General features: G+C 41.6%; 2 protein-coding genes across 2 annotated transcripts in view; one reads left to right on the forward strand and one right to left on the reverse strand.

Annotated features, from left to right (window-relative positions):
* The window catches only part of BTAF1 (B-TFIID TATA-box binding protein associated factor 1), a 120385-nt gene extending 118531 nt beyond the window's left edge, over window positions 1-1854 (reverse strand). Inside the window, exon 1 of the mRNA XM_030334413.1 lies at window positions 1604-1854. Coding sequence (XP_030190273.1) covers window positions 1604-1617 — 14 coding nt within the window. The 5' untranslated portion in view covers window positions 1618-1854. The remainder of the gene's footprint in view (window positions 1-1603) is intronic.
* An 11777-nt stretch (window positions 1855-13631) lies between these two features.
* On the forward strand, window positions 13632-14405 carry FGFBP3 (fibroblast growth factor binding protein 3). The gene has a single exon (XM_030334243.1). The coding sequence runs from the start codon at window positions 13632-13634 to the stop codon at window positions 14403-14405; it is 774 nt and encodes a 257-aa protein (XP_030190103.1).
* The last annotated feature ends 629 nt before the right edge of the window (window positions 14406-15034 follow it).

Genomic DNA, 15034 nt, shown 5'->3' on the forward strand with positions numbered 1-15034 from the left:
GATCGTGACCTGGCTGAAGTCGGACGCTTAACCGACTGCGCCACCCAGGCGCCCCAAAATTTTTAAAAGTAGAATTTAACAGAATTTTGGCAAAGAATCTACATTAAAAAAGAGCACCACTCTTTGAAATCCAGTATCAAGAACAAAAGACAGCAGCTTTCAAAACCCATTCATTCAGAAATTTAGGTGCCCTAAACTTCTGTAAATAGATTAGCATAGGCCAAGCAGATTAGTCTCTTTTTAAATACTTCGTTTTGTCTCTACAAAACTACATCCAATACTGTGAAAACGTGGTCTGCTCTAAGAGAAATTTCAAGAGCTACTCATTCTCTTAAACATTGTACCACCTGTTAAACAAATCTCTTATTAAGTGGATGTATCTATGTATTTATAATGTATATATTTACATGGGAGGTAACAAATTAGAAGATACACCTTCCAGTACTTGCAAAAATTTTAAATGCCATTCTATTCTTTCAAAGCAATTTTATATATCCCAAAATAAGAATTTCCTCACATTGAATGGATTCAATTAATCTATGAAATAAAAATTAGATGCTCCATTCTACAGGTACCTAGCAACCCCCTTAAATCAACTCCCAGGGACTTCTCCCACACGCGATCTCATCAGTTATCTAGGGAGTCTGTGAGGGGTGGGTTATTCTCTTCACTTGCAAAACAGACAGAGCTTGAGTATCTATGGTGTCAAGGAAGGTGTCCAATTAACTGTACAAAAATGAATGAAAACTATTTGTTTTCTGAACTATCCTTGCTTCCTTTAGCCTAAGTGGTAGAAAGACCCAGTTCTCACGAAAACTTACTTTATCAACTCTAGTGAACGTGGTGATTCCTGACTGCTACCACAGGGACTATCCCCCTACTTACACTTCCAAAATCAAACCTCTAACAAAGTTTTCCCACCATCCTATCAGACTTTCCTCCCATAGCCTTATGTCTTATTGGTTGGTCTGCAGGTTTCCTAGTCTTTCCTGTTGATAGGCAACATTATTTTAAAATAATTTAAGATCTGTGATAACTTTCACGCCTTAGTTAAGACGGTGCTAACAGAATAACTTGCCAAAGATTCCTGACGACTGAATGTTTGTTGAACGAAAGAATTATACCGTAAGAAAGAAGTCCTCATAAAGAACATATCCCTAAAGCCACAAATAATTTCTAACATAATTAGAAGTTCATTTAGACAACAGTAATTCAACGCTCCCAGACCTCGACAGTTATTACCAAGTTTTCCCATGAAATGGAGGTTAGGGATCTGCCTTAGAACACTAAGAGAGGTAACAGGCTCTAGAACTGAAAGAAGGAAGAGAAACCAGAGAAGAGAAGCATGGTGAGGAAAGAGAAACACTAGCTCTAACGTGGCACGGGGTCTATTCAACAAGAAAAAGACATTTTGAACCGATTTACGAGGAGTAACTCGAGCCCAAACCCTCGCAGACGCTGGGGCGAACTCCGAAGTCTGTGGAAGAAGGCGCCCGAGCCCAGTGACAATGGGAACCGACCCTATCTAGGAGTGGGGGCACCGAGAGGGGACCGTGCCTCGCCTGGGCCACCTTCCCGTCCGCTCGTCAGGAGCGAGACCCACCTGGAGACCGCCATGGCCGGGCGCCGGCGGTTCGGAGCTCCCCGCGAGCTACGCGCCGCGCCGCCGAGGCGCTAGTTTCCAGAGAGCGGAGCGGCGCAGGCCCAGGCCGCGGTCAGAGGGGAGCGGCCGGTGCGGCGCGGGGTGTCCCGCCGCGGGCCCTGGAGCATCTGCCCCGCCGCCTGCCCGAACTCGTCCCCGCCGCGGCCGGGGAGCAAGGGTCTGAGGCGGCGGCGGAGGCGGCAGTCCTCCGACCCGCACGACTTCAAACCGGGGGCCCCCAGCCCCGCTCTTTGCTGACGCAGGCGTCGGCACGCCGGACTGAGCGTCAGCGCGCCGGAAGTGACGTCAGCTCACCGCCAGGGCCTTTGCTACGGAGGGTGAGGCCGAGGAGTGCGAGCAGTTTTTGCTTGGCGGCATGCGCCTGGGAGAAAACGTTTGTGGTCATCTATCTGTTTGTCATTAGCGACGCAGGAAAGATAAATAAGGGTCCCCTTATTTCCTAGAAGGGAAAAAAGGCGATTTAGCCAAGGTTCTGGAAGTTCAAAAACTTGGTTTCTAATTCCTTTACTGCCCTCACCCTCATCCCACCAGATTGCTAGAGAACGCAGGATCCGAAAGACCTTGGGCATAATGCTCTGCTGCTCCAGGTGGCGATGCCAGTGGGAGGGGTGAAAGCAATAAAGCTCTGCAGTGGCACTTAGGACACGGCTCCGGTGTTTGCCATATTTGCCAGAAGTTCTGCGTAGCTATTGCAGGGAAGGTCTTCCGCCAACCATTTTACCAAACCATGTTTGACTTCTTACCTGTTTATGTTGTAGGTACCATAATTTTCTCAACCAGAGGTAAAAATTTCCAGCCCTCTTTTTTTTTTCTTTTTTTGCTAATGTGGCTATTCAGTCCCTTAGTTCGTTTTGATTTCAAACATTCTTCTGTCACTTAGTGCAGGTCCTTACCACCTTAAACTTGATTTTTATGATAGTGGCCAAAGTATTTCTCCAGCTTCTGTAGTCGAGCCCATCTTAGAGGCCACAAGCAGATGAATATTCAAGAACACTGCTTTTATCGTGTCACTCTGTATATAAAACTTGTCCATTGGCGTCTCATTACCTGAAGACTCTATGTCTCAACCCCTGAGTCTGGTTTTCATCTATAAAATGAAGCTAGTGAGTACCGTAGAAGGTTATGGAAATAAAATGAGGTCATGTATCTAGGGGAGCTTACAAGAAATTTGTAAACCACAAATTAGTATATTAAGGGGAAAGAAACTAACAAGTGCCTGCTATGTAGTAGGCATTTGGCATGCATTATCTCATAATTCCTAGGCCAACCCTGTAAAGTAAATTTTAATCTTGAATTTAGAGGTGAAGAAACTAACATTAGAAAGTTTAAATAATTTGCCCAAGATCCAAGTTAGTAATATTTACTGTTGTTCATTTATTCAACAAATATTTACTTGGCACCTGCTCTGTGTCAGACACTTCACTAGGCACTGTTTGTACTGTTAGACAACATCTGATTAAGCTGATGTTCAAGTATCTTCACATTTCATGGTCTTTTCACACCTGCCTTCTCAATGTATTTCCCACCACTGAAACTGACAAGCAGGTACCTGCTTAACTGATTATGCACTACATTCATTTATTCAGCCAAAATTTAGTATCTACCACTTGCTGACCTCTACTAGAGACTGAAGCTTCAAAAGAAACCAAAACAGACAGGGTGCCCACTCTGGTTGAACTTACACCCTAACGGAAATAAAAAGAGCAAACAGATAAACAAGAAAACATCATGTTTATGGGGCGCCTGGGTGGCTCAGTCGGTTAAGCATACGACTTCAGCTCAGGTCATGATCTCACAGTTCCTGAGTTTGAGTCCTGCATCGGGCTCTGTGCTGACAGCTCAAAGCCTGGAACCTGCTTCAAATTCTATGTCTCTCTCTTGCTCTGCTCCTCCCCAGCTCATGCCCTGTCTCTCTCTCTCCTTCAAAAATAAATAAAAACATTAAAAAAAAAAAAACATCATGTTTATATTCCATGAAAAACCAAATGCTGGCGTAAATTAGACTCTAGGATGATTAGACTCTAGACTGGGTAATAAAGGAAAAACTAGGAGGCACCTAACCTGAGGCATGAATGGCGGGAGGGAGCCAGCTGTGTAAAGATCCAGGGAGACTTTCAGGTAGAGGATACACCTAGTGTAAAAGCCAAGGAGAAGTCTACTGTGTTGGGAAACAAACTGGGAGAGATAGAAAGGGGCCATCGTAAGGAATTTGGATTTCACTCTAGATGCAGTAGAAAGTCATAGGAGAGTTTTAACATGTGAATAAAATGATCTGATCTATATTTTAAAAATATGACTCTGTAATAATCCAAGAGGTGAGTAGATACATAGTTCTAAATGACATTTAGAAGAGAGGAAATGACTAATATCATGGGTTTGTAAGGGATGGTGTAATGATCAAATATATTGATGTCAGACTGACTTGATTTTAAATCCTTCCTCACCACACTTAACAGCTCTGTGTCCAGGGGAGTCATGTAACCTTTCTTAGCTTCAATTCTTTCATCTGTGAAATGGGGATAATAATAGGACCTCTTAGGGTGGTAGTGACCTTGAGCAACAGACTTAACTTCTATGTCTCCATGTCATCATCTGTGAGATGGGGATGATCATTATACTGGTCCACAACACATATCTGAAATCTCTGTCAGGTGGTTTTCTGAATTTAAAGGTTTTTTTAAGATTTAGATTTAGATTTTAGGTTCTGATTGGATTTAGTAATCCAATGCATATACCTTGTATTATGTCATACCCCAACAGCTCCTAGGGCAGCACCCTATAATCAAATACATTTATAGCTCTGCAGCAAAATGTATGAATAGCCATATTAACAGGAATAAATCAAAGACTGTAAATAGCTCTATGCCAGGTCAGGTCAGGTTTTGCTGCCAAATGAATTTTTTTAAGTATGGTTTTTAGATCCTTTTCAGTTTCAGAATTGTAAATAATGGATTATGAACCTGTACTCTGTAAAGTTATGGTAAGGATTAAATGAGTGATACATGATACACTTAAAAAATATTAAGTGCTAAATAAATATTAGCTCTTATTTTTTACCAGCAGAAAGGTGGTTTCAAAAATCAATGGAAAAAGAACAAACTATTGAACAAAGAATGATGGAAAATTGGCTCTCCATGTGCAGGGAAAAATCAAATCCCTACTTCATACCATATCCCAAAAGAAATCTCAGATGGATTAAAGTTTTAAAAGTGAAAAACTTCTAGTAAAAGTAGAAAAAGTTCTATACTAGGGGTGCCTGGCTGGCTCAGTCGGTAGAGCACGTGACTCTTGATCTCAGGGTTGTGAGTTTAAGCCCCAGGTTGGCTGTAGAACTTACTTTACAAAAAAAGAAACAAAAAAAATAGGGGCATCTGGGTGGCTCAGTCAGTTAAGTGCCGGACTTCGGCTCAGGTCATGATCTCACGGTTCGTGGACTTGAGCCCCGTGTCAGGCTCTGTGCCAACAGCTCAGAGCCTGGAGCCTGCTTCGGTTTCTCTCTCTCTCTCTCTCTCTCTGCCCCTCCCCCACTTGTGCACGCGCGCGCTCTCTCTCTCTCTCTGTCTCTCTCTCAAAAATAAATAAACATTAAAAAAATTTTTCTTAATAAAATAGGGTTGCCTGGGTGGCTCAGTCGGTTAAGCGTCCAACTCTGTTTTGGCTCAGGTCATGATCTCATGGTTCGTGAGTTGGAGCCCCACATCAGGCTCTGTGCTGGTAGTGCAGAGCCTGCTTGGGATTCTCTCTCTCTCTCTGTGCCCCTCCCCTGCACGTATGCTCGCTCGCTCTCTCTCTCTCAAAATAAATGGATAAACTTTAAAAATTTTCAATTTCAAGATCCTCAACCTCCGTGTGCATGTTTTCCTCCACCTGTTTATCTCGACCATAGGCATGCATATGGACCTATGGTTGGAGTATTATTCTGGTTCTCCTTTTATACCTCCTTTCACAATTGCCTTTCTCTCAGTTGACTAAAGAAAGGCATAGTTATCATCTATTTCAAATCTCATTTGAGATTTTATATAATATTTACTACATGTACATTTTTATATATTTTTATGTATTCTTATTATTTTTAGTTTTTTCCATACCCAATGTGGGGATTGAACTTAACACCCTGAAATCAAGAGTCACATGCTCTACAGACTGAGCCAGCCAGGCACCCCCTAAATTTTTGTTTTTAAAATTTAAGCATGAGGCAACACTATGTAGTCCTAATAACTTTGATGTGAAAGTCTAGTTAATTTAACTGGATAATCTACACTTTTCTGTTCATATCAAACTCCCTTTGATCACATGAGAAGGAAGGATAAAGTTAGTGGATGTATCAGCCCACAATCTTCCCAGCATCCCCTGCAGTTATAGTGGCCACATGACATAGTTCTGGCCAATGAGATATAAGTCTGCTAAGAATTAGTGGGAAGACTTTCTTCTTTCTTGAGACAAACATTACCTCTTACTCCTTTGTTTTCCTGGATGTATGATGCCTGGAGGTGAAGCAGCCATCGTTCCAGCTCTCTCAGAAAAGGTTGTCTCAGAAGCTGACTCTATTCTCATCCTCTGGGTAGTCTAAGGATAATTCCATTCCCTTTGCCAACGGTTAGTTTAGTTATGGGTGTGTGACCTAATTCTGCACACTTTGTTGTGAAGTTTGCTGTCAGCTTCTAAGAAAGTCCTTTCCTGTTTTTAAAAAAGAGACTCATGGAAACCAATTTTCCCCCCACCCCACCCTGTCCCCTTTCCTTGTGTGTTTTGCTTTCGTAATATACAAGTTTTATGGTTTAGTGAGTTCAAGTTTACCTATTTTTTCCTCAATGGTAAATATGATAAGAGATGCATTAAGGAATCCTTTCCTATCCCAAGATCAAATATTCTTCAATATAATTTCCTGATAGTTTTAGAGTTCTGTTTTTCTTTTCTTTTTATTTAAAAACATTTTTAATGTTTATTTATTTATTTTGAGAGAGAGAGAGAGCATGAGCAGGGGAAGGGCAGAGAGAGCGGGAGAGACAGAATCCCAAGCAGGCTCCACACCATAAGCACAGAGCCTGATGTGGGGCTCAAACTCATGAACCATGAGATCATGACCCGAGTGGGAACCAAGAGCCAGAGGCTTAATCAACTGAGCCACCCAGGTGCCCTTGAAATTGCATTTTTAAAAAAAATCTACTTAAGCCTATACATTTCTTGAAAAGTTTTAGGTATCCTCAGTGGTACATATACTCTAGTTCAAAGACCATTGCTCTAAGGAAGCATTCTTGTACACAAGAAGATCTCTACAAGGGTGTTTACTGCATCATTGTTTATCATCTAGAACCTGGAAATGATTTAAATATCCGTCAGTAGAGTGGTGGATAAATTAAATGTAATATAGCCATATAGTGACATGCCAACAGCAGCAATTAAATAAATTAACTAGATCTACATATGCCAATATGGATGAAGCTTGGGATGCCTGGGTGGCTCAGTCAGTTAAGCGTCTGACTTTCGATCTCAGCTCAAGTGAAGATTTCACAGTTTGTGAGATTGAGCCCCATGTTGGGTTCTGCTGTGACAGCGCAGAGCCTGATTGGGATTCTCTCCCTCTCTGCTGCTCCCCTGCTCTCTCTCTCAAAAATAGATAAATAAACATTAAAAAAAATAGATGAAACTCAAAACCATAAGTAAAAAAAAGCAAGATATGGAACAATATGTACAATATCATAAAATTTCTATAAATTCTAAAAACTATACTTACAAAGCAATAGTATTTATGTTTTTAATTATGAATTCTTTTAAACACACAGAAAAATATAGAGAATAAAATCCACCCATGTACTTATCCTCCGGGTTTAACATGTATTAATATTTTACCATATTTGTTTCAGATAAATTTCAAGAAATTAAAGATGTGGGGCGCCTGGGTGGCTCAGTCAGTTAAGCGTCTGACTTCAGCTCAGGTCATGACCTCACACTCTGTGAGTTCGAGCCCCGCGTCGGGCTCTGTGAGGACAGCTCAGAGCCTGGAGCCTGCTTCAGATTCTGTGTCTCCCCCTCTCTCTGCCCCTCCCCTGCTCATGCTCTGTCTCTCTCTGTCTCAAAAATAAATAAAAACATTTTAAATATTAAAAAAAAAAGATGTAATCAAGGTCTTTTACTCCTCTCTAATCCCATTCTCCTCCCTACCTTCTCAAAAATAACTGTTAGGAAGTTTGTGTGTATACTTCTTGTCCATGTTTTTTATCATTTTGCTATATATATGTGTGTATCCATAAACAATAAGAAGTGTCATTTATAAGCTCATTTTTAATTAACCGATTAATTAACATTATGTTTCTAAGATCTAGTCCATTATACAAAAAGCCATAATTTATTCATTTCTCTACTGACTGATACTTAGGTTTTTCCAATTTTGCATTATTATAAATAAAGCTGCAATGAATATATTTGACATGAACTTTACATATATGTGCATAAACATAAAAAGTTATTACAAGTGGATTGAAAGAATACACCCCAACTTATGATAAAAATTCTGGGCATAGGGTGGGAGGAAAATGGGATTCGATAGGGATAATGAAAATATAAGAGTTATGTAACGTTTTTTTCTTTAAAAAACATGGAACACATATACAACAAGACATTAATATATGTTAATTCTTAATTGTAGGAATATAATTTTTGAATTGCTTTTTTTTCTATTTTTACAATTGTTATAAAATATTTCAAAAATACAGAAATGTTGAAAAAAATTATGCAGTGAACACCCATATACCTACCACCTAGATTCCACAGTTAACATTTTACTATATTTGCTTTATAACATAACTATCTACTCCTCATGTCTTTCTATTCATATCATCCAGATTTTTTTTTATACATTTAAAAACAAGTTGCCAGCATCAATACATTTTATCCCTAAACACAAAACATGGGTATCATTAACTTAGGTGGAATAATTGTTTACAGGTTTGGCTTCTTTTTTAGGTAAAACTGACATGTAATAAAATATATAAATCTTAGGTGTTACCTACACCTCTACCAAAATATAATATGTTGCCCTAGAAATATGTAACCCCTAGAAAGTTCCTTTATATCCCTTCGTGGCTAACACAAGCCATCATTCATCCCCCAGAGGCAGCTCTGTTCTGATTTTTTCCCCACCATTGATTAGTTTTGTTTGCTCTTGAACTTCATATAGATGCAATCATACATTTTGTGTCTGTCTTTTGTTGTCCGGCTTCATTTGATCAACACTACGGTTTTAAGATTAATCTCAAAATTGTTGCATGCTGTAGCAGTTCATTCCTTTTTACAAACAGATAATAAACAGATTTCTTATTACAATTTGTTTATCCACTCACTTGTTGATGGATAATTAGTTTGTTTCCACTTTGAGTCTATTACAATGAATAAAGTACTATGAACATTCTTTTACCTGTCTTTTTGTGGTCATACGTTTTCATTTACTTTGGATAGATATCTAGAAGTAGAATGGTTGGATCATAAAGTATTTAACTTTATAAGAAAATGTCAAGCAGTTTTCTAACGTGATTGTACCACTTTATACTCCAACCAGCAATGTGTGAGAGTTTAAGCAATCAACTTTTTGCCTTGAACACTGTATTAGGTACAAAAGAACTAAAAAAAAATCATCCTTGTCTAAAAACTTTACAATATAATTTGCAAGATTAGGCAAATACAGATAAAACAAATGAAATTTGAATATTCAACTGTGCAAAGGTGATTTTACATACAGAAAGAATTATGTGGTCTTTTTTTTTCCCCCCTCCCAGAAATATTATGTGGTCTTAAGATGCCTGCAGCACCTGGCTGGCTCAGTTGATAGAGCATGCAACTCTTGATCTCCACTCGCAGTCATGAGTTTGAAGTTCCACGTTGGGTGTAGAGATTATTTTAAAAAGGAAAGAAGGGGCGCCTGGGTGGCGCAGTCGGTTAAGCGTCCGACTTCAGCCAGGTCACGATCTCGCGGTCCGTGAGTTCACCCCTCGTCAGGCTCTGGGCTGATGGCTCAGAGCCTGGAGCCTGTTTCCGATTCTGTGTCTCCCTCTCTCTCTGCCCCTCCCCCGTTCATGCTCTGTCTCTCGCTGTCCCAAAAATAAATACACGTTGAAAAAAAAATTAAAAAAAAAAAAGGAAAGAAAATGGGGTACCTGGGTGACTCAGTTGTCTGGGCGTCTGACTTGGGCTTGGGTCATGATCTCACAGTTTGTGAGTTTGAGCCCCGCGTCGGGCTTTGTGCTGACAGTTCGGAGCCTGGAGCCTGCTTTGGATTCTGTGTCTCCCTGTCTCTCTGTTCCTCCCCCACTTGCACTCTGTCTCTCTGTCTCTCTCTCAAAAACAAAGATTTTTTAAAAAAATTAAAAAGGAAAGAAAAAAAAAACAAAATGCAGGAGGCCTATCACCTCAGAAATTTATTGAGTCAGGTGCTGCAGCTAACCTCTAGGAGAAGGGAAGGAGGTACCGCATAGACTGTTCCTTATGGTAATATATTTCCTTCGTACAGTTCACAGGGCAGGACTAAGCAGCTAATCACTGAAATTATCAAGAAATTCATCCCATTCTAAACTATTAGGTAGCCTAGTATGAATCCAAACAGCCCTGTTGGATCATTGATGCGAACAAGATCATTTTTAAAATCAATATTAAGACACGTATTTCATGTTTTCTTACATATGTCACATCACGATATTTTAAATAGTGTCTTCCCTTGGACTACATCAAAATTTAAAACTTTTGTGCATCAAGAGACACTATCCACAGAGTGAAAGGCAACCTATAGAATGGGAGAAAATATTGTAAGTCATATATCCATAGGAGGTTAATATCTAGGAGCGCCCACCTGGCTTAGTTGGTGGAGTATGTAACTCTTGATCTTGAGGTTGTGGGTTTGAGCACCATGTTGGTTGTAGAGATTCCTTAAAAATAAAATCTTTAAAAATATTTTGAAAAAGAGGTTATCATCTAGATACATAAAGAACTCCTACAACTCAAAGAACAACAAAAACAACCTGATTAAAAAATGGGCAAAGGACTTCAAGAGGTCCAGGTTCTGCTGAGGTCATGATCTCACGGTTCATGGGTTCAAGCTCGTCATCCGGCTCAGTGCTGGCAGCAGGGAGTCTGCTTGGGATTCTCTCTCTCTGCCCTTCCTCTGCTCGCTCTCTCTCTCTCAAAAATAAATAAACAAAAAAAAACCCACAATGAGATGTCATTTCACACCTATTAGGATGGCTATTATAATAACAAAACCAAGCAAGCAAGCAAACAATAAAATAAGAAGCATTGACAAGGATTTGGAGAAATTGGAACACTTGTGCACTGTTACAGGGAATGTAAAATGGTGCACCCATTATGGGAACAGTATGGGGTTTCCTCAAAAAGTTAAAAATAAAATTACCATATGATCCATTCATTCCACTCTGGGTATATTCCCAAAAGAATTGAAGGCAGGAATTCAAACAGATATTTGTGCAGTCATGTTCAGAGAAGCATCATTCACAAGAGCCAAAGGGTGGAAGAAACTCAAGAGCCCATCAATAGACGAATGGACAAACGAGATGTGGTGTATACAAACAGTGGAGTATTACTCCGCCTTAAATAAGAAGGAGATTCTGACAAATGCTATAGCAAGGAATAACCTTGAAGACATTATTCGAAGTGAAGTAAGCCAGTCATAAAAGGACAGATACTATCTAATTCCACTTACAGGAGATACCCAGAATAGTCAAATTCCTAGAAATAGAAAGTTGAACACCCGTTGCCAGGGGGTGAAGGAAGGCAGGCATGAGGAGTTACTGTGCAATGGGTACATTTGGAAGACAAGAAAATGTTCCAGAGATGGATGGCGCTGGTGGTTGCACAACAGTGTGAATGTACTTATGCTGCTGAACTGTGCACTGAAAGATGTTTAAAATGGTAAATTTTGTGATATGTATATTTTACCACAGTTAATAAAAAGTAACTTGTAGTAAGACATTACCCCTCTCTGATGTGGCAGAGCACATCTGTGTGTCCTTTTTCCTCGGGGAACAATGTTTCTGACAATGCCTCTGGAATCTCTCTCTTAAGGATTAGGACTTTTCAAATTAATAAACTTTTTCATTGTAATTAGTACAGAATGTCACAAGATGTCACTCTTTAGCTGAGAAACGATTCCAATTCCGTTCAGTAGCCGATCAGAAGTAATGCCAGAGCAACAGACAAGTCTGTAACTCTCCTTAGCGGTGCTTTACTCTACAAACATGATTTGCTGGGAAAGAGAGAAGTTTCCATCTTTGAAGTACATTAATTTGCTACTCTTGTTTATGAAACTTACATTAATATTTGTTAACTGCATAGGCACTAATTGCTTTTCATTAAACATCGAATTGATGTAACAAAGACATAACTGACTTTGAAAGTGATAATGTAATACAAAACTGAAAGGTAAAGGTTATTGATCGCTGAAAGCTTGTGGCTTTATCGCTAAATGATGTGTGACCCTGGGTAAGTCATTTAATCTGTCTGATCTCACCAGAGATAAAAATTTCCATTCTTAGATCAGTATAGACTACTATATATTTAATATATACTAACATATGTTTAAATTCATTCTTCTAATTCTGAAATATTTTGGTTTTTATAAGTGATCAAATTATAACAGTTCAAATACAATACCAAAAAGGAGTTCAGTCATAGAAAATACTGTCTGCAGTAAAACACTAGGAAATATAATGAGACTTCTTGACATCTTGGGTAATTATTTTAGGAAAATACTCACATGTATAGAACAATTATAAAGTGTTACAAACTCTTGAAATGAAAAAACACATGTGTTACTGAGAACATTTTTTTAAAGATGAAATATTTTAAGCTTTGCTGAAATATAAAATTTTCAAGATTCAAGAATACATTAACTCTTAAAGATGACAGCATGTGAATTGGTAATATTACCTTGTAACTATAATCCAAATAAGTTATTTTTTTAAACTTCTAATTTTTGCAAGCAGTTTTATAATTGATTTATAATACTTAAAAATATTCAAAAGCCCAAATGCCCATCCCTGGGTGAACTGCAGGACACTATGGTATATTAATAAACTAGGATACACTTTTATTTGTACATTTTGTTATTTTTATTCAGATTACATTATTAGGATAAGAAACACTACGGAAGTGCTGGGTGAAAATATAGAACTCAGAATGATATGAAGAGAATGCAATGCCTGGTTTAGAACACGGACAGTTGTTTTGTTTCTAACATGAAATTTTTTATTAACTCTTAAAATTTAGATCTGTTTAACTTTATGTTCGGATGGTTAAATATGTAAAAGGAAAGAAAAGAATGACTTGTTAAAATTTGCATGATTATTTTAAACATGGGAAGCTAAACACAAGATGTATATTTCATGCCACAGTGTCACTTCTATCATACATTTGGGGTGTGTATGTATGTGTGTGGTGGTGGGAAATCTCCCAGTGTGAGAGAAGTCTGGGAGGGGCACAGTGGGGGAGGCCCCTCCTGTCCCATTCATAACACGTTCATTCACTGGGAGCCGGCTAAGACCGACTAATCTCTCACGCAGTCATTCCCTCTACCCTAATAAAGATCCACCACCTCTCCTAGAACTCGGTAAGTCCAAAGTGCAGTCAAAATGCATGTTTCCCAGAAATAATCTGAAACGTTTTTGTAGATAGTTTACTGGAGGGTGAAGAAGGGAGGGGGTGGAAGCGGCAATTTTCAGGCATCGCTTTCTTTTCGTCTTCGCGCAGGGTTTCAAAAAGATTTAAAACGATTTTTCAGACAGTAAGCGATTTTCTCAGAGGGGCTCTCTCAGGCTGCTGTGGGAAGGGGAATTCGTAGATGCGTTTGCCGCAGCGGTCTCTGCTTCTGTGCCCAGGTCCGAGGGACGCTGCTCTCCTGGCCCTGCCACCACTGAAGCGCCCAGGCGTCCCGGAAGATCCGACCTGAGCGCAGACCCCGCGGACCATGAGTCCTCGGAGGCAGCGAGCGTCGGTCCCGCTGCTGCTGCTGCTGCCGCTGCTGGGCGGCTGCCTCCTCGTGGCCGCCCGGAGAGACAAGGGGGCGGCAGGCAGCGCGGCCCAGCCGGCCCCGGGTCCCGCGGGCGGCTCCTCTGGCCGCTTCGTCAGCCCCGAGCGGCACGCGTGCAGCTGGCAGCTCCTGCTGCCCGGCCCGGGGCCCGCGGCGGGCAGCGAGCTGGCGCTGCGCTGCCAGGACCCGGACGGGGCGCGCCACCAGTGCGCCTACCGCGGGGAGCCGGAGCGCTGCGCCGCCTACGCCGCCCGCGGCGCGCACTACTGGAAGCAGGTGCTGGGCGGGCTGCGCAAGAAGCGGCGGCCGTGCCAGGACCCCGCTCCCCTCAAGGCTCGCGTGTGCGCGGGCAAGAAGGGCCACGGTGCTGAGCTGCGCCTGGTGCCCCACGCGTCCTCACCCGCGCGCCCCACTGCGGCGGGCTTCCCCCCGGATCCCAAGCCCCGCGCCAGGAGCCGGGGGCGCCTCCGGGAGCCCGCGCCCGGCCCCTCCGGAGGGGCCCGACTTCCCGCCGGCGCGTCTCCCAGAGGGAAGCCGTCTGAGACCAACGGCGGCAAGAGGAAGGCGGCCTCGGACCCAGACCAGGAGCGACCCCTGGGGACCGGGCCCGAACCCGACGGGCTGGACGAGAACGCGAAGCTCACGGAGACCTACTGTGCTGAGAAGTGGCACTCCCTCTGCAACTTCTTTGTCAATTTCTGGAATGGCTGAGGCTGCCCGCCTGGGGAGGAACCTGGGTGGGGGGAGGTACGCAGCCGGGGAGGAGAAGTTAAGGGCATCTTCGGCCAGGAGATAAGGGATGGAGAGTGGGGAGGAGTCCAGGTTCTAGAATGGGGCGAGGGGGTGGGAGGGCGTGGGCCTTGGGATGAGAGTGTAAGGGGTATGGAGAATCTCTGAGACAGCAGAGACGTTAAACATTTTTGAAGAGTCTCAACCCTGATTAAGAGCAGAAAAAATAGTGGAAACAGAAGTAGGCATACCTTAAATGTGCAAAAACTGTAGACTGGGGAGAGAGACAGGAGTACAGAGGGAGGCTGGAAAAAACTAAGGGGGGAAAAGTGAGGAGAGTGATGTAAATCTCATGTGGGAAGCAGGATACAACATGTACTGTTTAACACATTTGTATTAAAATGTAATCAGGAACTATTGATACCCTGAGCCAGGTTGAATTGTTTAGTGACTTCTCACCCAATCAGCTGACGAGATTCCCAACTCTTTTTTTTTTTCTCCCCCTTTTGGAATTAGTATGAATTTGGGTACTGCTTCGTGTCATAGATGACCTCTATTGGGATAGAAGCTATTCAGAGGTCAAAATTGCCTCCAATGAAAAGATTTTCAGG

This window comes from Lynx canadensis, chromosome D2 (genome assembly GCF_007474595.2).
Source record: "Lynx canadensis isolate LIC74 chromosome D2, mLynCan4.pri.v2, whole genome shotgun sequence".
NCBI lineage: Eukaryota > Metazoa > Chordata > Mammalia > Carnivora > Felidae > Lynx > Lynx canadensis.

Bases quoted from the DNA above. Each gene is read 5' to 3' on its own strand.
- FGFBP3 (XM_030334243.1), top strand. From the start codon at position 13,632: ATGAGTCCTCGGAGGCAGCGAGCGTCGGTCCCGCTGCTGCTGCTGCTG.